This window comes from Poecilia reticulata, chromosome 4 (assembly GCF_904066995.2).
Source record: "Poecilia reticulata chromosome 4, P_reticulata-male-v2, whole genome shotgun sequence".
In the NCBI taxonomy this organism is placed as follows: Eukaryota; Metazoa; Chordata; class Actinopteri; order Cyprinodontiformes; family Poeciliidae; genus Poecilia; species Poecilia reticulata.
The window spans coordinates 1,528,444-1,550,279 of NC_088833.1; the positions used below are offsets into that span (position 1 = coordinate 1,528,444).

At 50.6% G+C, this 21,836-nt stretch overlaps 1 protein-coding gene across 19 annotated transcripts in view; it reads right to left on the reverse strand.

The window, feature by feature from the left end:
• The window catches only part of mast2 (microtubule associated serine/threonine kinase 2), a 91,270-nt gene that overhangs the window by 27,611 nt on the left and 41,823 nt on the right, over positions 1-21,836 (reverse strand). For 7 of the 19 annotated variants that reach the window (XM_081605876.1, XM_081605877.1, XM_081605875.1 and 4 more), the window contains 7 exons: positions 19,731-19,762; positions 14,434-14,622; positions 10,502-10,593; positions 5,343-5,418; positions 4,344-4,364; positions 3,870-3,948; positions 1,967-2,121 (listed from right to left, as the gene is read on the reverse strand). In XM_081605876.1, the coding sequence (XP_081462002.1) occupies positions 1,967-2,121; positions 3,870-3,948; positions 4,344-4,364; positions 5,343-5,418; positions 10,502-10,593; positions 14,434-14,622; positions 19,731-19,762 (644 nt within the window). Of the gene's footprint in view, positions 1-1,966; positions 2,122-3,869; positions 3,949-4,343; positions 4,365-5,342; positions 5,419-10,501; positions 10,594-13,223; positions 13,390-14,433; positions 14,623-17,202; positions 17,387-19,730; positions 19,763-21,836 lie in introns of those variants that run through there. The other 12 variants (XM_081605882.1, XM_081605881.1, XM_081605888.1 and 9 more) reach the window with 9 other exon arrangements.

Consider the following 21,836-nt stretch of genomic DNA (forward strand, 5'->3'; position numbering starts at 1 on the left):
CTGTTGGAGTAAATTAACATGTAAATTAAATTTAAGCTAGCGCTTAGCGTTAGCTTAAGCTAAATATGTTGGAGTGGTGGGTGGGAACGTTTACAATAAAATGACAAATTATTCATTTATTCTGGTGATTCTGGATTCATAGTAGTTTCATTTTTTGGCTTTAAAAGGTTAAAAATGATCAATAAAATAAAATATCTGCAGCTTAAACAAAAGTAAATGGATAAATGTAAAAAAAAAACAAAAAAAACACACTGGGTGGCTGAGATCCAGGATGAGTCATCCACACACACACACACACACACACACACACACACACACACACACACACACACACACAGATCATGTGACCATGTGAGCGATGAGGTAAAGCCTGAAGTCATTTATCAGCAGCTCAGACTCCAATTACCTGCTTAATGAGAAGGAGACAGAAAACGTCATGCAGTTTGTCATCACACACACACACAGACACACACACACACACACACACACACACACACACACACACACACACACACACTCAGACACACACACACACACACACACACACACACACACACACACACACACACACACAGACACACACACACACACTAACACACTCACAGACACACTAACACACACACACACAGACACACTAACACACTCAGACACACACACACACAGACACACACACACTCAGACACACACACACACACTCAGACACACACATGCGCACCCACTAACACACACACACACACACACACACACACACACACACACTCACACACACACACACACACACACACACACACACACACACTCACACTCACACACACACACACACACTCACACACACACTCACACACACACACACACACACACCCACACACACACACACACACACACACACACACACACACACACACACCCTCACACACACACTCACACACTCACACACACACCCTCACACTCACACTCACACACACACACTCACACACACACCCTCACACACACACACTCACACACACACACACACACACCCTCACACTCACACACACACACACACACACACACACACACACTCACACACACACACACACACACACACACACACACACACACACACACACACTCACACACTCACACACACACACACACACCTGGGGTTTCTTTACGTCGCCTCGTCTCCAGACTGAACTTTTCCTTTCAGTAAAAACTGGATTTTATTTAAATCTCTAAATGTTTCAAGGAGCTAAAAATAAAGAATAGAAATAAAACAACTTAATATGTTTAAATATATTTAAGAACATTAACATGATGAAATATGATAAATACAACTTAATGCTAATTATAAAAATTATATATAAATAACTTTACTGCATTTTATTATTGCTATTAAAAATGATATTAAATTATTAAAATTAATAATTGTTTAAAAATCATATGAAATTACATACATTTAATAATTATATAAACAGATTAATGAGACAATTTTAATTATTTGTAATAATCATAAAATATACATATTAATACTTTGAACAACTATAAAAATTAACATTATAATTTAATAAAAATAATAATAGAAACATGATGAGTTTGAACTAATCCCATAACTTGATGATAAATATCTGAAACGATCCGCCGCCATCAGGACGGCTAATCAAACCCAGAGCGCCGGAAATAAAACTTTTCACACAAATCAGTGGAAACAATGAAGAGATTCCTGAGCAACAAGCAGCTCAGGAAACATCCCATAATGTCAAAGTGGGCGGAGCCAAGAGACACAGGGGGCGTGGCCGAGTGGGGGCGGTTACTAGGCAACTATGTCGTAACATTCAGCAACTTTTCAGATCCTTTAGAGACTTTTGGTGGCAAAAGCAACCAGCAACTTTCAGAAAGAAGCTGATGTAGCAACATTTTGCTCTGAAAACGGGACCAGCTGCATGTGTAGCCACCTTTAGCCCCTCCCTCCCCGCGGCGGCGGTACCTGAGGCTGCGGGAGCGCGGCCTCATGGCGGGCGAGCGGCGGCCCTCCTCGTCGGTGACGCTCTCAGAGCTGAAGTGTTTGGTGAGGAAGTGCAGCTCGTCCGGCGTGGGCTGGAAGGGCAGCTGGTGCAGCTTCTCCTGAGATGAACAGGAGGACTGTGAGAGGAGGAGCACAGAGGGAGCACAGATTACAACCAGCAGCTACAGGTGGGGGCGGGGCGGGCGGCGTTTCAGGGCTATAAACCACAGAAGAAGAAGAAGGAGGAGGAGGAGGAGGCAGGAAGGAGGCTCCAGCTAAGATACAGGAAAGGGAAACTCTGATTCACAGAAACCAGTTCAAACTGGGATGAAACCAGGATAGAGAGAAAAACCAGATTAAAGATGAAACAGAATCAGATCCAAAATACATCCGGAGAAAATTAGTTTGCAAAAAGAACCGAATCCTGAAAAGATCCAGAAGCAAATCCAACGAAACCAGAACAGGAGAAACGGATCGGTTCTCCAGCAGGAGGGAGAGGCGGGGTGTACTTTCTTTCCCTTCCTGCCTGCGAGGTGTACTTTCTTTCCCTTCCTGCCTGCGAGGTGTACTTTCTTTCCCCTTCCTGCCTGTCTGTGGGGTGTTCTTTCTTTCCCTGCCTGTGGGGTGTACTTTCTTTCCCTTCCTGTGGGGTGTACTTTCTTTCCCTTCCTGTGGGGTGTACTTTCTTTCCCCTTCCTGCCTGCGGGGTGTACTTTCTTTCCCCTTCCTGCCTGCCTGTGGGGTGTTCTTTCTTTCCCTGCCTGTGGGGTGTACTTTCTTTCCCTGCCTGTGGGGTGTACTTTCTTTCCCCTTCCTGCCTGCCTGTGGGGTGTTCTTTCCTTCCCTGCCTGTGGGGTGTACTTTCTTTCCCCTGCCTGCCTGTGGGGTGTACTTTCTTTCCCTGCCTGTGGGGTGTACTTTCTTTCCCTGCCTGTGGGGTGTACTCTCTTTCCCTGCCTGTGAGGTGTACTTTCTTTCCCTGCCTGTGGGGTGTACTTTCTTTCCCCTTCCTGCCTGCCTGTGGGGTGTTCTTTCCTTCCCTGCCTGTGGGGTGTACTTTCTTTCCCCTGCCTGCCTGTGGGGTGTACTTTCTTTCCCTGCCTGTGGGGTGTTCTTTCCTTCCCTGCCTGTGGGGTGTACTCTCTTTCCCTGCCTGTGGGGTGTACTTTCTTTCCCTGCCTGTGGGGTGTTCTTTCCTTCCCTGCCTGTGGGGTGTACTTTCTTTCCCTGCCTGTGGGGTGTTCTTTCCTTCCCTGCCTGTGGGGTGTACTTTCTTTCCCTGCCTGTGGGGTGTACTCTCTTTCCCTGCCTGTGGGGTGTACTTTCTTTCCCTGCCTGTGGGGTGTACTCTCTTTCCCTGCCTGTGGGGTGTTCTTTCCTTCCCTGCCTGTGGGGTGTACTTTCTTTCCCCTGCCTGCCTGTGGGGTGTACTTTCTTTCCCTGCCTGTGGGGTGTTCTTTCCTTCCCTGCCTGTGGGGTGTACTCTCTTTCCCTGCCTGTGGGGTGTACTTTCTTTCCCTGCCTGTGGGGTGTTCTTTCCTTCCCTGCCTGTGGGGTGTACTCTCTTTCCCTGCCTGTGGGGTGTACTTTCCTTCCCTGCCTGTGGGGTGTACTCTCTTTCCCTGCCTGTGGGGTGTTCTTTCCTTCCCTGCCTGTGGGGTGTACTTTCTTTCCCTGCCTGTGGGGTGTTCTTTCCTTCCCTGCCTGTGGGGTGTACTCTCTTTCCCTGCCTGTGGGGTGTACTTTCTTTCCCTGCCTGTGGGGTGTACTTTCTTTCCCTGCCTGTGGGGTGCACTTTCTTTCCCTGCCTGTGGGGTGTACTCTTTCCCGGCCTGCCTGTGGGGTGTACTCTCTTTCCCTCCCGGCCTGCGGGCGGCGGACTCACGGAGACGGTGGAGCTCGGCGTGTTGGTTCCGTATCCGGACGACGGCAGCGAGGCCAGAGACCAGCGGCGGCCATCGGTCCTGCAGGAAACACACCCACCAATCAGAACCTCAGGATTTAAACAGCCAATCAGAACAGAGCAGATGAAGCTGGACTGAATCCGCCACCAGCCAAGTTTCCTTCATGTCCCAATAAAAGATCAATGGACCAATAAATGACATTAATCCACCTGTGAATAAGTTTGTCTACGAGATAAATTATTAGAAACTATGTTCATAATCCAGCCAATCAGAGGCGACGTCTGTCTGATTCAGGCGTTGGAGCAACAAGCCCCGCCTACTTGGGCTTCTGACCAGAATGTGTTGAATTTATTTAAATTAGAGTAATTTCATGGTGGCTGGAGACGCGGCTGGTGATCAGAGGTCAGAGGTCAATGAGGTGTGATGCAGGCGGAGAGGACAGGTGTGTCGGTTACCTGTCGGCTCTGTGTCCGTGGCTGCGAGGAAAACAAAACATTTTTATTTCATGGTTCTCCACAGCTGGAGGATCCTGCATCAGGTCTCATCCTGATCCAGGACCAAACAGACGTTTCCCTGATTAAATCAACAACATTGAAGTGCTGCGTGCAATGTGCAGCTCCGCCACAGGGCGGCGCCGCAGTGCCAGCGCCCAGCAGCAGAGGTCAGCAGCGTCGGCTCGTTGCCTCTGCTGCAGCCGGAAATGTTTGACGGGTTGTCATGGAAATACCCAGGGGAGATTTAGATCAGGAAATGAGGCGTTTCCATGGAAACACCATCATTTCTTTTTAACGGGGAAACCTGATCTTAACGTTTGAGATTTGGAAGCTGCCAGCGGACTGGAGATAAGAGTTATTAATCCCAGACAGAGTGACGCCTCCCGGCCATCGTCTGCATCTTTGGCTGCAGATCCAAACGGCAGCCATCTTTAAAAATACAGCCAATTATGACATAAATAATCTGGGTTATTTAGCCTGTAATACAACAAACAGAATGGGGGTCAAAATGATATTTTACTATGTTACTTATTCATTTCTAAATGTTTTAAACTAAATATTTAGTTAACTCAGAGCTAGCGAGGACCGTCACTCTGGAGTGCAGATTAATGTTTAGCTGGCAGGCTAAACAGTTAGCTTGCTAGCTTAGTATTTAGTTTGAAGATTTAATTAGAAGCTAAATATTTGTTTAGCAACCTAAATAAATAGTTAAACTAGATACTTAGTTTTCTAACTAAATATTAAGTATGGAGCTAAATTTGCTAAATAATATCTGGTTTGAAGCTAAATAATTAGCTGCTACCTAAAGATGTTTTTCAAGCTAACATTTATAAAAACAATGAATAACAGTGGAAATATTTATGAAGTGAAATTCCATTTCTTCCTCTCATGGCAGAATAAACTAGAAGTTACTGCAGTTAAATTTTAGCAGAACTTTAACGAGGATCTCTCTGATCTCACCTGCGAGCCGGAACAAAGGAGAAATGCGCCGCTGCGTTGGGGGAAAAGTTACGAGGGCTGTCCAGGGGGCTGGTGCCTGCAAGACACAGAAACGGGTCAAAAACTAAATCTGTGATTTCAGCCCAACAAGCTGCTGCTGCTTCAGTCCAACGTTATCCATCGCTTTAGTTGATCTTTCTTTACCGAATTAACAGATTTAAATGTATGAGAAAATAAACCAGCTGTGACCAGCTGTGACCAGTGGTGACCAGCTGTGACCAGTGGTGACCAGCTGTGACCTGTGGTGACCAGCAGTGACCAGTGGTGACCAGCAGTGACCAGTGGTGACCAGCTGTGACCTGCTGTGACCAGCTGTGACCTGTGGTGAACAGCTGTGACCAGCGGTGAGCTGTGGTGACCAGTGGTGACCAGCTGTGACCAGCAGTGACAAGCGGTGACCTGTGGTGACCAGCTGTGACCAGTGGTGACCAGCTGTGACCTGCTGTGACCAGCTGTGACCTGTGGTGACCAGCTGTGACCAGCGGTGAGCTGTGGTGACCAGCTGTGACTTGTGACCAGTGGTGACCAGCAGTGACCAGCTGTGACCAGCAGTGACCAGCTGTGACCAGCAGTGACCAGCAGTGACCAGCGGTGACCAGCAGTGACCAGCGGTGACCAGCAGTGACCAGCTGTGACCAGCTGTGACTTGTGACCAGTGGTGACCAGTGGTGACCAGCTGTGACTTGTGACCAGTGGTGACCAGTGGTGACCAGCTGTGACTTGTGACCAGTGGTGACCAGTGGTGACCAGCGGTGACCTGCTGTGACTTGTGACCAGTGGTGACCAGTGGTGACCAGCAGTGACCAGCTGTGACCAGCGGTGACCAGCTGTGACCAGTGGTGACCAGCAGTGACCAGTGGTGACCAGCAGTGACCAGCTGTGACCAGTGGTGACCAGCAGTGACCAGCTGTGACCAGTGGTGACCAGCAGTGACCAGTGGTGACCAGCAGTGACCAGCTGTGACCAGTGGTGACCAGCAGTGACCAGTGGTGACCAGCTGTGGCCAGCAGTGACCAGCTGTGACTTGTGACCAGTGGTGACCAGCTGTGACTTGTGACCAGTGGTGACCAGTGGTGACCAGCGGTGACCTGCTGTGACTTGTGACCAGTGGTGACCAGTGGTGACCAGCAGTGACCAGCTGTGACCAGCGGTGACCAGCAGTGACCAGTGGTGACCAGCTGTGACCAGTGGTGACCAGCAGTGACCAGCTGTGACCAGTGGTGACCAGCGGTGACCAGCTGTGACCAGTGGTGACCAGCAGTGACCAGCTGTGACCAGTGGTGACCAGCAGTGACCAGTGGTGACCAGCGGTGACCTGCTGTGACTTGTGACCAGTGGTGACCAGCTGTGACCAGTGGTGACCAGCAGTGACCAGCTGTGACCAGTGGTGACCAGCAGTGACCAGTGGTGACCAGCTGTGACTTGTGACCAGTGGTGACCAGTGGTGACCAGCGGTGACCAGCAGTGACCAGCGGTGACCAGCAGTGACCAGCAGTGACCAGTGGTGACCAGCAGTGACCAGCGGTGACCAGCAGTGACCAGTGGTGACCAGCAGTGACCAGCTGTGACCAGCAGTGACCAGCAGTGACCAGTGGTGACCAGCAGTGACCAGCTGTGACCAGCAATGACCAGCAGTGACCAGTGGTGACCAGCAGTGACCAGCAGTGACCAGCGGTGACCAGCAGTGACCAGCTGTGACCAGTGGTGACCAGCAGTGACCAGTGGTGACCAGCTGTGGCCAGCAGTGACCAGCTGTGACTTGTGACCAGTGGTGACCAGTGGTGACCAGCTGTGACTTGTGACCAGTGGTGACCAGTGGTGACCAGCTGTGACCTGTGGTGACCAGCTGTGACTTGTGACCAGTGGTGACCAGTGGTGACCAGCGGTGACCTGCTGTGACTTGTGACCAGTGGTGACCAGTGGTGACCAGCAGTGACCAGCTGTGACCAGTGGTGACCAGCAGTGACCAGTGGTGACCAGCTGTGACCAGTGGTGACCAGCAGTGACCAGCTGTGACCAGCTGTGACCAGTGGTGACCAGCGGTGACCAGTGGTGACCAGCAGTGACCAGCTGTGACCAGTGGTGACCAGCAGTGACCAGCGGTGACCTGCTGTGACTTGTGACCAGTGGTGACCAGTGGTGACCAGCAGTGACCAGCTGTGACCAGCAGTGACCAGCAGTGACCAGCTGTGACCTGTGGTGACCAGCTGTGACTTGTGACCAGTGGTGACCAGCGGTGACCAGCGGTGACCAGCAGTGACCAGCGGTGACCAGCGGTGACCAGCAGTGACCAGTGGTGACCAGCTGTGACTTGTGACCAGTGGTGACCAGCGGTGACCAGCGGTGACCAGCAGTGACCAGCGGTGACCAGCGGTGACCAGCAGTGACCAGTGGTGACCAGCTGTGACCAGCGGTGACCAGTGGTGACCAGCGGTGACCAGCTGTGACTTGTGACCAGTGGTGACCAGCGGTGACCAGCTGTGACCAGCAGTGACCTGTGGTGACCAGCAGTGACCTGTGGTGACCAGCGGTGACCAGCAGTGACCAGTGGTGACCAGCAGTGACCAGCGGTGACCAGCAGTGACCAGTGGTGACCAGCAGTGACCAGCTGTGACCAGCAGTGACCAGCAGTGACCAGTGGTGACCAGCAGTGACCAGCAGTGACCAGCGGTGACCAGCGGTGACCAGCAGTGACCAGCTGTGACCAGTGGTGACCAGCAGTGACCAGTGGTGACCAGCTGTGGCCAGCAGTGACCAGCTGTGACTTGTGACCAGTGGTGACCAGTGGTGACCAGCTGTGACTTGTGACCAGTGGTGACCAGTGGTGACCAGCTGTGACCTGTGGTGACCAGCTGTGACTTGTGACCAGTGGTGACCAGTGGTGACCAGCGGTGACCTGCTGTGACTTGTGACCAGTGGTGACCAGTGGTGACCAGCAGTGACCAGCTGTGACCAGCGGTGACCAGCAGTGACCAGTGGTGACCAGCTGTGACCAGTGGTGACCAGCAGTGACCAGCTGTGACCAGCTGTGACCAGTGGTGACCAGCGGTGACCAGTGGTGACCAGCAGTGACCAGCTGTGACCAGTGGTGACCAGCAGTGACCAGCGGTGACCTGCTGTGACTTGTGACCAGTGGTGACCAGTGGTGACCAGCAGTGACCAGCTGTGACCAGCAGTGACCAGCAGTGACCAGCTGTGACCAGTGGTGACCAGCGGTGACCAGCGGTGACCAGCAGTGACCAGCGGTGACCAGCAGTGACCAGTGGTGACCAGCTGTGACCAGCGGTGACCAGTGGTGACCAGCTGTGACTTGTGACCAGTGGTGACCAGCGGTGACCAGCTGTGACCAGCAGTGACCTGTGGTGACCAGCAGTGACCTGTGGTGACCAGCGGTGACCAGGTGACCAGTGGTGACCAGTGGTGACCAGCTGTGACCAGCGGTGACCAGTGGTGACCAGCGGTGACCAGCTGTGACTTGTGACCAGTGGTGACCAGTGGTGACCAGTGGTGACCAGCTGTGACCAGCGGTGACCAGTGGTGACCAGCGGTGACCAGCAGTGACCAGTGGTGACCTCTATCAGCCCCAGTAGCACCACCTGTCAGACTGGCTTCATTAGCAGCAGAAATATAAACGTCATCCTGTGAAGCAGCCTCTCTATGAGCATAGAGGGTAACCATGGAAACACACAGAAGCTGTTTTACATTTTCAGCATTTTGTGTTAGTTTTGTGTGACCTACTTTAGCAGAACCTCAGAACTATTCCTGCAACGAGACCCAAGCTAAAGCCTGGCTGACGCCGTGAGGCTGAGATAAGGAAACACAGAAACGCAGCGACTGACGGGAGGAGAGAGGAAGAGACCCGGCATCATCGGACCTTTTCCCAGGAACAGAGGCAGGAGGCTCACTGGCACAGCAGCAGAGCAAAGAGGAGCCAGTGAAGGCAGAAAACAATCCTGGATTATTGTCTTCCTTCACCAGAAACATGAAAACCAAACGGCTCTGACCGGCTCACCAGCCGAACATGAACATTAAAGATGATTCTGTTAGGAAATAAAAACCAGGATCAAACAAGCAGCTGCTTGGAAACCAGTTTAAGAGTCGAAACAATCACAGCGAATTAAGATCACTGATCTTAACTGGTTGACAAATGACTATTTAACTACCACAGTAGTAATCTGCTGACTAGTTGTCCACTGGGGCTGTTGAGGTCATCTGACGGAAGATGAAGGTCAATCAGAGGATCATTAAGGTCACTAATCAGACATGAGAGTCCTGGTTCTGCCCTCCGCTCCATGTTCAGGTGGCTGTTGTCACGCCAAGTCACTCATAAGGCCGTCAAGGTCAGCACCAGGAACCTCAAGGTCAATGGTAGAGCCACTAAGGTCACCTCAACAGCCCCATGGCTCCTACTGAATCGGATCGCCACGTCTGGGTTCAGGGCAGATGTTCGAAGCAGCAGCTGCTGTCAGGATGTTTGCTTCCGGGGTCAAGGACACGTGACAGCGTTACCACGGCAACGCAGCACCAGAGGATGCAGGAGGAGGAGGAGAACACCACTGCTGCTTCCTGTTAATGTGGAACGGAGCTGAAAATAGAACCTGATCTATTCTGGGTCCGACTGATCTTCCTCTCCTCAGAACCAGAGTCTTCCTCCCTGCTGCGTTACCCATCAAGGACCAAACATTCAGTCTGGAGGACGTTTCTCTTGACCGTCCAGCAGGTGGCGCATCACTCAATAACCATGTTTTCCAGAGAAACAGCTACAGCCGCAGCAAAGCTGCTAGCTGCAGGTTTCTTGAAAGAAATGATCCAGAGTGATGATAGAAAGCGCTCTGCCCCCTGCTGGTCGGAGGCGGTGCAGGTGTAACCTGCCCCCTGCTGGTCGGAGGCGGTGCAGGTGTTACCTGCCCCCTGCTGGTCGGAGGCGGTGCAGGTGTTACCTGCCCCCTGCTGGTCGGAGGCGGTGCAGGTGTTACCTGCCCCCTGCTGGTCGGAGGCGGTGCAGGTGTTACCTGCCCCCTGCTGGTCGGAGGCGGTGCAGCTGTAACCTGCCCCCTGCTGGTCGGAGGCGGTGCAGGTGTTACCTGCCCCCTGCTGGTCGGAGGCGGTGCAGGTGTTACCTGTGTGTCCGTGCAGCGGGGAGTGCGGCCGAGGGAGAGTCGGGGAAGTGCTGGACGTCACGATCAGACTCTTCCTGTTGCTGGCCCGGCAGCTGTGGACACAAACACACAGCTTCAGGTTAGCAGCAGGTCAGCACAGGTGAGTGGCTCCGCCTCCCACCTGCAGGAGCCGCTGCAACGAGCCAATCAGAGGTCCTAATTTCTCCTGGCTGATCCCCAGTTCCCATTCCAGCTCAACGCTGGTTCCAGCGATTTGATTGGCCGCAGCAGCTGCTAAATGCTCCGACGTTGCCATGGAGACGGCAGCAGCACCAGCAGGTCAGAGTTACTGATGGAAACCTTACAGACCCGGCAGGCCGTCACACACGGGAACGCCTGATCCGCACCGCGGCTACGGAAACCCGGACAGGACAATTACTGCCGTTGGAGCAGAGACGTGCGACCTCGCTCATTAAACCGTCAGCAGCAGTCAGAACCCGGACCCGGCTGCCGGTTCCGGTGTGTGATCCGGTAATTGCCCCGTCTGAACGCTGTAATCAGCCGACAGGAAGATCAGCCTCCATGTTGGCGATTGCAGACGCTTCAACGCCTCCAGAACCAGAACCAGAACCAGCTGGACTCTGTTCCTGCTTCAATACGGTCCAATGTTTACATACAGCGAGGCGAAACACGGGCCGCTGCTACAGCCAGACATGAACAAAGATCATAGTGAAACAGACATTTTCATCGTTTTATCACAGGTCCAGGCTAAATATTTAGTTAGACATTTATAAATTAATAAATAACAAGATAACTTTGAAAAATAAACTAATTTTTCCTCTTATAGGAAAAAATTAATAACCCAAATTATTGATATACATTTTGTGTCTTTCCAAACGGCTCCTCAGGGCAACAATCCTGTTTTCTGATTAAAATGAATCGATTTGAGCCAAACTTTAACCGAGCAGGTTTGTATGTCAAAGCAGGCCCACAGCATGATGCTGCCGCCACCACCAGTATTGAAATAAAATGGCCTCCTGAAGCAGCGACGTTTCTGCTGACTGACGGCCGGTCCGACCGGGAGCAGCAGAATCAGAACCGACCCGTTCAGCGGTTTCTGCTGGGGGCCGAGCCACGGGTTGCCAGTTTGGACGGCCGAGCCGCGGGTTGCCAGGTTGGACGGCCGAGCCGCGGGTTGCCAGGTTGGATGGCCGAGCCGCGGGTTGCCAGGTTGGACGGCCGAGCCGCGGGTTGCCAGGTTGGACGGCCGAGCCGCGGGTTGCCAGGTTGGACGGCCGAGCCGCGGGTTGCCAGGTTGGACGGCCGAGCCGCGGGTTGCCAGGTTGGACGGCCGAGCCGCGGGTTGCCAGGTTGGACGGCCGAGCCGCGGGTTGCCAGGTTGGACTGCTTAAAGTCTCCAGCTGGAAAAAGCAATGCTTTGGGTTTGGATGCAGATCAGAACTCGGGTTTCCTGCAGCCTTTAAATGCATCGACAGCAGGAGCTCAGAAAAACCAGGTTCCTGAATGCAACAGAGCTTAAAGCAGGTCTGAGGTTATAAAATATCAGCCCAGTTTTGCTAAAGAGCTAGCAGACGTGGCTAGCTGCAGCTAGCTTGTTCTCTGTGTCTCTTTGTCGTATCTTTCCGGGTCAGGAAGGAAATATTTCCCCCGTTTCATGAAACTCGGCGGCCCTGAAGCTTCCGCTCGGCGTTGTGGAAGTCGTTGGTGTTTCAGGAAGTTTGTTCGCCGTGGCCGATCAGTTTGTTCTTTCTGTGGAGAGGCGAGCTGACGCAGAGCTGAGCTCCGGCGCTACGGGAGCTGCAGTGGCCAAAACACTGCAGACGCTGCATCCAAGGCTTCCCCAGAAAACCCGGTAAGTCCGGTGGCTGGCCGCTCATCCAGCGGCCCGTCGTGTTTGTGAGTTTGAAAATATCACTTGATAATTATGTGTTATTGCAACATTAATACCTGAACACCAAATATAAAGTCTTTAAAGCGAAGACATTTTAAATAAACAAGCAATGCTTAGCCTGGTGGGAGCACAAGTACAGCCTGGTGGCCCGCCAGGCTTATAATACACCGAGGGAAACCATGTGCAGGGTTTCCATGTCACAGATATCAGCTGTGAAACTCGGTCCAGACTGGAAAGATGCAGGAAGCATCACGTCACGGCGCCTCTCAGCTGCGACGCTTCCTTTGCCTTCATCTCTACATCTGGTGACGGATTTACGCCTTGAAAGTAGCACATCACCATGAAGTTACTGGTGTGACATGACATCCTGCAGCCGTGCACCAAGAAATCTGCCACGGTTTCCTCTTATTAGCAGATCAGGATCGGCCGATGCATCTGAAGCTGATCTTATCAAACGATCTCATCTACCTAAAAATCGACCACAGCTACCAGCAAGCAACATTCAGACAAAAAAAATCAATTAAACAGCATCGACCAATCAGCAGGTCAGAAACGGTAATCGGTGCAGTGCAAGTTTCCTGCTTGATCCAAGATGGTAGAGCCGAGGGAATCTGTGCCGGAGTCGGCAGGAGAAATCAGGAAAAGCTGCTTCCTGTCAGACGAGGAGAAGGGATGAAACGCAGCTGCTCAACAAACGGCAACAGGAAGCTTCCCGTCGCCATGCCGACACAAATCACCGAGAAACCCAGAGCGCCTCGGAGGGCGGCGGGCGTTGGATGAACGGATGGATGCAGACGTACCGGTTGGATGAACGGATGGATGCAGCCCTACCTCTCGGAGCGCCGCAGCATGTTTCTCTCCGGCAGTGAGAAGTTGGACAGAACCGTCCAGGACTCAGACATGCTGAGGCTCCAGCGGCATCGCTATGACGACGACTGTCAGCAGCCGCACTGAGCGCGTGCAGAAGCTGCTGCCGTGGCGACCGTCTCCCCCCCCCCCTCTCTGTTTCTCCCCGATCAGAACCGGATGATTCTTCCAGAACCTCAAAATCCTCCCGACGTGCAGCAGCCGGGGTGACGTCAACACACACACACACACACACACACACACACACACACACACACACACACACACACACACACACCAGACCCTTCAGAGCAGCAGACTCAGAGGAAACGGCGCCACCTTCAGGTTCTGACTACAGATGCATATAATCATTAATGAGATAATCTAAAGTTGATTAATTTTATTGATTAATTGATAAGCAGATAAGTTTTTTTTATCAAAAGAACCGGCCGTCTTTTCATGACGAATGATTAAATGTTTCATAATTTAAAAAACCCATCATTACATTATTAATTATAACTTTGTGCATTAAGCACCGACTGAGTAAACAGAAAATGGATTTTGTGACATTATTGACCTCATATTTATAACATGGAGCCTCTTCAGTTCCTTGTTTATAACAGAACTATAAAATAAGACGTGCAGCAGTTAAGTCTTCATGAACAGAGACGTTCAGGAGGATCTCAGATCCGATCAGTTTATCCAGAAATCTGTTTTCCCAGAGCTACTCGTTCTGCTGAACTGGAACTGCAGATTTTGCTGCTCAAACATCAAAACCATCCCAGCATTGATCAGTGTTAACGTCACCAGACGCCGAAATAGGAAACAGGCGTAGCGTTTTTCCTCCTGACAGCCCGGTACGTTGCGTTCTCCAGCCCAACCTGTTCCCCTCCTGGCCTGTGGGGGCGCTGCACTAACAACCACTGAGGGAAACGACACCAAAACCTCTGAAGACACTGAGAGCAACTTCCTTCTTCACCAGAAGGAATCAGAAACACGACATCAGATTTCTGGTAAAACACCACCAGTCGTTTCTCCTGCTAGCGCTAAGCTAACGCTAGTGTTACCCAGAATGCCCTGCGCTGCAGTCCACTTCCTGCTATGCTGACCTGAAAGCATTTTCCACACCAGCATGTCTGCAGGCGGCCCTCTGGACCAATCAGGAGTGCTACAGGTGGAAGGGGGCGGGGCTTACCTCCAGAGGAAGGGGTTTCCTCGCAGGTAAGCAGGGGCGGAGAGAGGGCCGTCGCAGGGAAAAGAGGGAGAGGAGGAGGAGGAAGAGGAGGGCTGGTCGACAGAGGGGTGGAAGGAGGTGGGGGACAGCAGGTGATGGAGGAGGAGGCTGCTGTTGCCGTGGCAACGCAGCTGAGCCGGTGACCAGAGTCTGACGAGAGAGAGAAAGAGAGGAGGAGGAAGAGAGGATGAAGAGGAGAGGACTGCAGAGCCTTCTAGTGGCGCCTGGTGGGAACTGCAGCTACATGATTATCCGTTTCCACATCTGGAACTTGGATTTATTACCGTAAACTCGATCCACAAGTTGGTAAACTTAACCCTAACTGCTCTCAAATCACGATGCGTTCGCTTCCCCTCAGAAAACTCAGCTCTAGAACCGATTCTGCTGCTTTTTAGACAGAAACGCTTTAGTTTAGGTGTCAGTTTGAACTTTCCTGCCTTCAGTTCAAGCTGTGAATGATATTTTCAATATTTTCTTATTACATTACACAGCTAGCAAGCTAAATATTTACTTTCTGGGTTTGGAACTGACATTTACAACTGAATAAGTAACATGTTGAAAACCTGACTTGGCGGTCCTTCATTTATTGTCTCATGCTGAACAACCAAACTGAGTGCTATTAGTCTTTAGCTGTGCTACATGACGACAGACTCCCCGCCATCTTAGCGTAGGAACGAGAGATGGACGCCACTGATTGGCTCACTAATTAAACTTCCTGAAACAGGACGGCTTGGTTCATTTCCTGTGGCGTTCCCCCTGGCTGCGCTTCAGGCCCTGTGGGTTTCCTGTTGGCCGAGCTCCTAGCCGTCCGCTGACCTCCAGGTATATCAATCAGCTCTAACGAACTTAACGAGTTTGAGAGTCTGGGAGACGTGAAACCCTCAGCAGTCTGGATTAAAAGGAGAATCAAACTTTTCTGTCATCGGGGCGACTGCAGACAGATGACACGGCGACCTGGGGTCAGCTGTCCGCGTCCACAGGCCGCTTGGTCTGCCAGACGTTCGCCTGCTCAGGTCGGCTCATGGTGATGCGAGCGCCGCCATCTTGCCACAGGATCTCCATGGACATGCTGTCTGACTGCTGGACTTACTGGAGGCTAATTAAAGCCTCAGCGACTCAGACGGATCCGCCATGACGCATCCAGACTGGGTCTCCCCAGAACCGTCCGGAACCAGAGCGGCTGTGTGGACGGTTCTGGTCCGTTTCTCTGTGAGAAGGAACCAACTCAACGGGAGAATCCGTCTGGATTCGTCCTCTCTGCTCTTCCTGACCGCTTCCAGAGAACTGCTGAGTTTCTAGATTCACGTTTCCAGAGTTTCTGTCCTTTTTACGCTAATTTAATAATTTACTCTATAATTTATTTAATTCAAAAGTGTGAAGAAGGGAAATTCATTAAATATGGAACTGGATGGAACCAGAACCAGAACCAGAACCAACGTTTAGAGAACCTGAACTCTGGTTCTACTTCCTACTAGACTCAAGTTATCCAACTTCTGGTTCTGTTGTCTACAGCTCTGGTTCTGTTGTCTACAGCTCTGGTTCTGTTGTCTACAGCTCTGGTTCTGGTTCTGTTGTCTACAGCTCTGGTTCTGGTGTCTACAGCTCTGGTTCTGTTGTCTACAGCTCTGGTTCTGGTTCTGGTGTCTACAGCTCTGGTTCTGGTGTCTACAGCTCTGGTTCTGTTGTCTACAGCTCTGGTTCTGTTGTCTACAGCTCTGGTTCTGGTTCTGGTGTCTACAGCTCTGGTTCTGGTGTCTACAGCTCTGGTTCTGGAGTCTACAGCTCTGGTTCTGGTTCTGGTGTCTACAGCTCTGGTTCTGGAGTCTACAGCTCTGGTTCTGGTTCTGGTGTCTACAGCTCTGGTTCTGGTGTCTACAGCTCTGGTTCTGGTTCTGGTGTCTACAGCTCTGGTTCTGGTGTCTACAGCTCTGGTTCTGGTGTCTACAGCTCTGGTTCTGGTTCTGGTGTCTACAGCTCTGGTTCTGGTTCTGGTGTCTACAGCTCTGGTTCTGGTGTCTACAGCTCTGGTTCTGGTTCTGGTGTCTACATCTCTGGTTCTGGTGTCTACAGCTCTGGTTCTGGTTCTGGTGTCTACATCTCTGGTTCTGGTGTCTACAGCTCTGGTTCTGGTTCTGGTGTCTACAGCTCTGGTTCTGGTGTCTACAGCTCTGGTTCTGGTGTCTACAGCTCTGGTTCTGGTTCTGGTGTCTACAGCTCTGGTTCTGGTGTCTACAGCTCTGGTTCTGGTGTCTACAGCTCTGGTTCTGGTGTCTACAGCTCTGGTTCTGGTTCTGGTGTCTACAGCTCTGGTTCTGGTGTCTACATCTCTGGTTCTGGTGTCTACAGCTCTGGTTCTGGTGTCTACAGCTCTGGTTCTGGTGTCTACAGCTCTGGTTCTGGAGTCTACAGCTCTGGTTCTGGTGTCTACAGCTCTGGTTCTGGTGTCTACAGCTCTGGTTCTGGTTCTGGTGTCTACAGCTCTGGTTCTGGTGTCTACAGCTCTGGTTCTGGTGTCTACAGCTCTGGTTCTGGTGTCTACAGCTCTGGTTCTGGTGTCTACAGCTCTGGTTCTGGTGTCTACATCTCTGGTTCTGGTGTCTACAGCTCTGGTTCTGGTGTCTACAGCTCTGGTTCTGGTGTCTACAGCTCTGGTTCTGGAGTCTACAGCTCTGGTTCTGGTGTCTACAGCTCTGGTTCTGGTGTCTACAGTTCTGGTTCTGGTCGTCTTACTGCAGGTGGAGGTGAGGCGCTCCGCTGCGCTCCTTCCTCCTCTTCATCTCGTGTTCTGGGACAAAAGGCTGAGCTGTAATCTGTGATAATCCAGCAGAGTGGAGCCGCTCATCTGTCCGTCCTGATCTCCGTTTAAAGGGATGACCTCAGAGTTATGTCACACACACACACACACACACACACACACACACACACACACACACACACACACACACACACACACACACACACACACACACACACACACACACTCTTCTCGGGGTGAAACGTTCCTTTGGGTTTCTGAATCCTAATCCAGAACCGGTATCCACAGCAGATTATTCTCAGCAGCCAGTTTGCTCCATGAATCCCATTTCGGATTTCCCCGTTTGTTCCGGAATAATCCGCATCCTGTTCCAAACGTCAGGATAAATCCGAGAGCGGTTCCTCCCCTGAAGGCGAAACCCGATCCAAAACCTTCATGGGGGAGAAGTCCGGACCGAGAGGAGCAGCGCCGACCCGGTTCCCTTCATGTTCCCAGAACCGGAGCGCCGATCCTGCTGCAGCTGTCCGGTTAATCCCTGCTAGCGGCTAACGCTCTGCTGTCTGCAGCGACCAGAGGACAGAGGGAGGAGGGGGTCGGGCCGGGTCGGGTCGGGTCGGGTCCAACAGGTTTCCTCTGAAACCATCTGGCTTTAACAATCTGGAAAAAGTTTTTAAAAACATTTACATTTATTGCTATTTTACTGTAATTTACTGTGAAAGTTTTATTACACTGTAAAACAGACAATAGAGCTGGTGGAAATTATTGGGACAAATATGTTGATATTTTTGTGTTTATTTTCTTTTTAACAAAAATTATTTGCATTAAAAAAATGTTAGCCTGTTTTTCACAGTTTGATATTTTTGGCATAATTTATCTATTTAAAAGATAATTAACATTAGTTGTTTTCTACAAATTAAATCACAATTAAATGTAATAATTTTTTAAAAATTAATTTAGTTAAATTAAGGTTTGGATGGTTCTGGAGTTCTTCAGTGATTCTATTGGAGAACACGGGATTTATATAAAAAGATGCTACATTTACGCTACAGTAAAATTATAGTTTGAATATGTTTGAAATATAAAAGTGGAGATAAAATGGTATCAAAACAACAGGGTTTCTCCCAGGGTTATAAGCCTGGCAGCCTGCCATGCTTTACTGGATATTTACATCAACTTCCTGTGAGGAATTATGTTTCTTTCCAGAACTCTGCATTGAGGTAAGAGTCTAAACCCGCTGTGTTAGCTCTGGTTGTGCAGCTCTATGTGAACCGCAGGAATAACTTGTAGTCGCCTTCAGAGGAGCGATGAGGATGATTTATCTTTGTGAACAAAGAATTATGCAGCGTTTCCATCTCAACTCGCTGCCCAGCGTGTGGCGCTGTCTGCCCTGTAAAGTTCATGTCTGTGTCCCGGTTGGTCGGAGCGTTAGCGGCTAACGAACCAGCGCTAACCTCATCATGCAGGTTCAGCTTGGTGCGGAGCTTTTGCCTCACCTCGTGGTCGCGCTTAACGCTGGTTTTATATTATTTTATTATTATTTTTCCCATTACACAAAGCATCAAACCGTATCAAATGCTTTTAGTCTGAGGTAAGACGCATGAAGATCAGAAAAACTCGTCCGTAAACTCCAGCAACCAAAACAGTCTCTGAGATTCTTATTAAAAACTCAACAGACATGAAATGTCAGAGCTGCTAAAGCTATATTAGCATAATTTCATTAAATCTCCTGTTTGTTGCTCATCTCTGCTCAGTGCAGCAGGTTTAACTCATCCTGCAGGGCCGGTCCAAGGCTGATGGGGCCTGGGGCAGAATCTGACTGAGGGGCCCCATCAGCACCTCTAACAGGGAGAAACCCTGAAACAAACAGGAAGTCCAACTTCACCAACAGGAAGTCCAGCTTCACCAACAGGAAGTCCAGCTTCACCAACAGGAAGTCCAGCTTCACCAACAGGAAGTCCAGCTTCACCAACAGGAAGTCCAGCTTCACCAACAGGAAGTCCAGCTTCACTACCAGGACTTTTGGGTTAAATCAGACTTTCTGGCCCTGATTTAGCCCCATACAGGCTTTTAATATGAAATCTGTAAGAACCAGGAAGCTGAAAGTAAGGAAGGACAGCAGGAAGGAAAGGAGAAAACATGAGGAAGTAAGGAGTGAAGGAAGAAAGCAAGAGAGGAAACAGTGAATGAATGAAGGACAGAACAAAGGTAGTTTTGTTTCCAGATTATTAAAATCCTAAAATAAAATAAATCCTTTTCATGATGGGAATCACTTCAGACAGAGCCAGGAACGTTCCTGGAAACCCTGCAGGTCCAAAACGCACGCCTGATATAAATAGACCTGCAGACGGAGCTGCAGCTGTTCCTGCGCTTCACCTGAACCTCCAGCAGGAGGCGACCTGAACGAAGTGGCAAAGTGACACCAAAAGCCGAAGTCTGATTGGCTCGTTGCTTCTCTCCAGGGGAGAGCAGAGCTCTGATTGGACGAAGGGTTTCAGGTACTTACAAGCTGCCTCTTCTGGGAAGACTCAGCTCCTTCTGAAACAGAGGAAACAGAGTTTGTCAGTTTCTGGATCCAAACCATCAACCAGAGCGTTTCATACAGCGGTGCTCAAAGGGCGGCTGAATTGGGGTCATAAAGTTTCTTAGAAACAACAATAAATAGCTTAATAAAGATGAAAAAGATATTATGGGGCTAATTTGGGGGCTTATAAATTTTTAAGGACAATTTGAAATAAAAAAAAAGTGATTTTTCATCAGTTTATACAAAAAATTGACTCTTGGTTTAGTTAATCCAAATACTGAAGGCTTAGTTAGAACAAAGATAAGATGAACATTTATTTTAAAAACATTAAAAAATGACCTAAAGTTATTTGGTCATAAATGGTTCAACAGTTTGACCAGCAGATGTCGCTGCAGCACATCAGATCCAGGCTGCAGTGAAACGACTTCAGTTGTTTTACAGTACAGAAAATCAGCAAATGTCACTAAACAAGATTTATTTGAAGAGTTAATAAAGTTCCTAACAGTGAGCAGAAACGTCGTTAGTCCTGATATAGAGACTGAAAGAGGCTGGAGGAGCGAGTCGGGCCACGGTGCAGACTGAGCATGTGCAGAGATAAAAGCTCTCCAAGGGCGCACGCACACACACACACACACACACAGCGACACACACACTCACACAGCGACACACACACACACACAGTGAGACACACACACACACACACACACAGAGACACACACACAGAGACACACACACACACACACACGCACGCACACACACACACACGCACGCACACACACACGCACACAGCGACACACACACACACACACAGTGACACACACACAGTGAGACACACACACACACACACACACACAGAGACACACACACACACACACAGAGACACACACACACACACACACACAGTGACACACACACACAGCGAGTGCTTCAGGCTGATAAATAGCTCACATCTCTTCATGTGTTTTCAGAGACGATAATGGAGAAAATGTAGTTTGGCTGATCAGAGAGGTCTGTTGTGACGTCGACGTCAACCCAACCTGAACCCACCTGAACCCAACGTCAACCCAACCTGAACCCAATGTCAACCCAACCTGAACCCAACGTCAACCCAACCTGAACCCAACGTCAACCCAACCTGAACCCAACCTGAACCCAACGTCAACCCAACCTGAACCCACCTGAACCCAACGTCAACCCAACCTGAACCCAACGTCAACCCAACCTGAACCCAATGTCAACCCAACCTGAACCCAACGTCAACCCAACCTGAACCCAACGTCAACCCAACCTGAACCCACCTGAACCCAACGTCAACCCAACCTGAACCCAATGTCAACCCAACCTGAACCCAATGTCAACCCAACCTGAACCCAACGTCAACCCAACCTGAACCCAACGTCAACCCAACCTGAACCCAACCTGAACCCAACCTGAACCCAACGTCAACCCAACCTGAACCCACCTGAACCCAACGTCAACCCAACCTGAACCCAACGTCAACCCAACCTGAACCCAATGTCAACCCAACCTGAACCCAACCTGAACCCAACCTGAACCCAACGTCAACCCAACCTGAACCCACCTGAACCCAACGTCAACCCAACCTGAACCCAACGTCAACCCAACCTGAACCCAATGTCAACCCAACCTGAACCCAACGTCAACCCAACCTGAACCCAACGTCAACCCAACCTGAACCCAACCTGAACCCAACGTCAACCCAACCTGAACCCAATGTCAACCCAACCTGAACCCAACGTCAACCCAACCTGAACCCAACGTCAACCCAACCTGAACCCAACCTGAACCCAACCTGACCCAACCTGAACCCAACCTGAACCCAACCTGACCCAACCTGAACCCAACCTGAACCCAACCTGAACCCAACATCAACCCAACCTGAACCCAACGTCAACCCAACCTGAACCCAACATCAACCCAACCTGAACCCAACATCAACCCAACCTGAACCCAACCTCAACCCAACCTGAACCCAACCTGAACCCAACGTCAACCCAACCTGAACCCAACATCAACCCAACCTGAACCCAACATCAACCCAACCTGAACCCAACCTGAACCCAACCT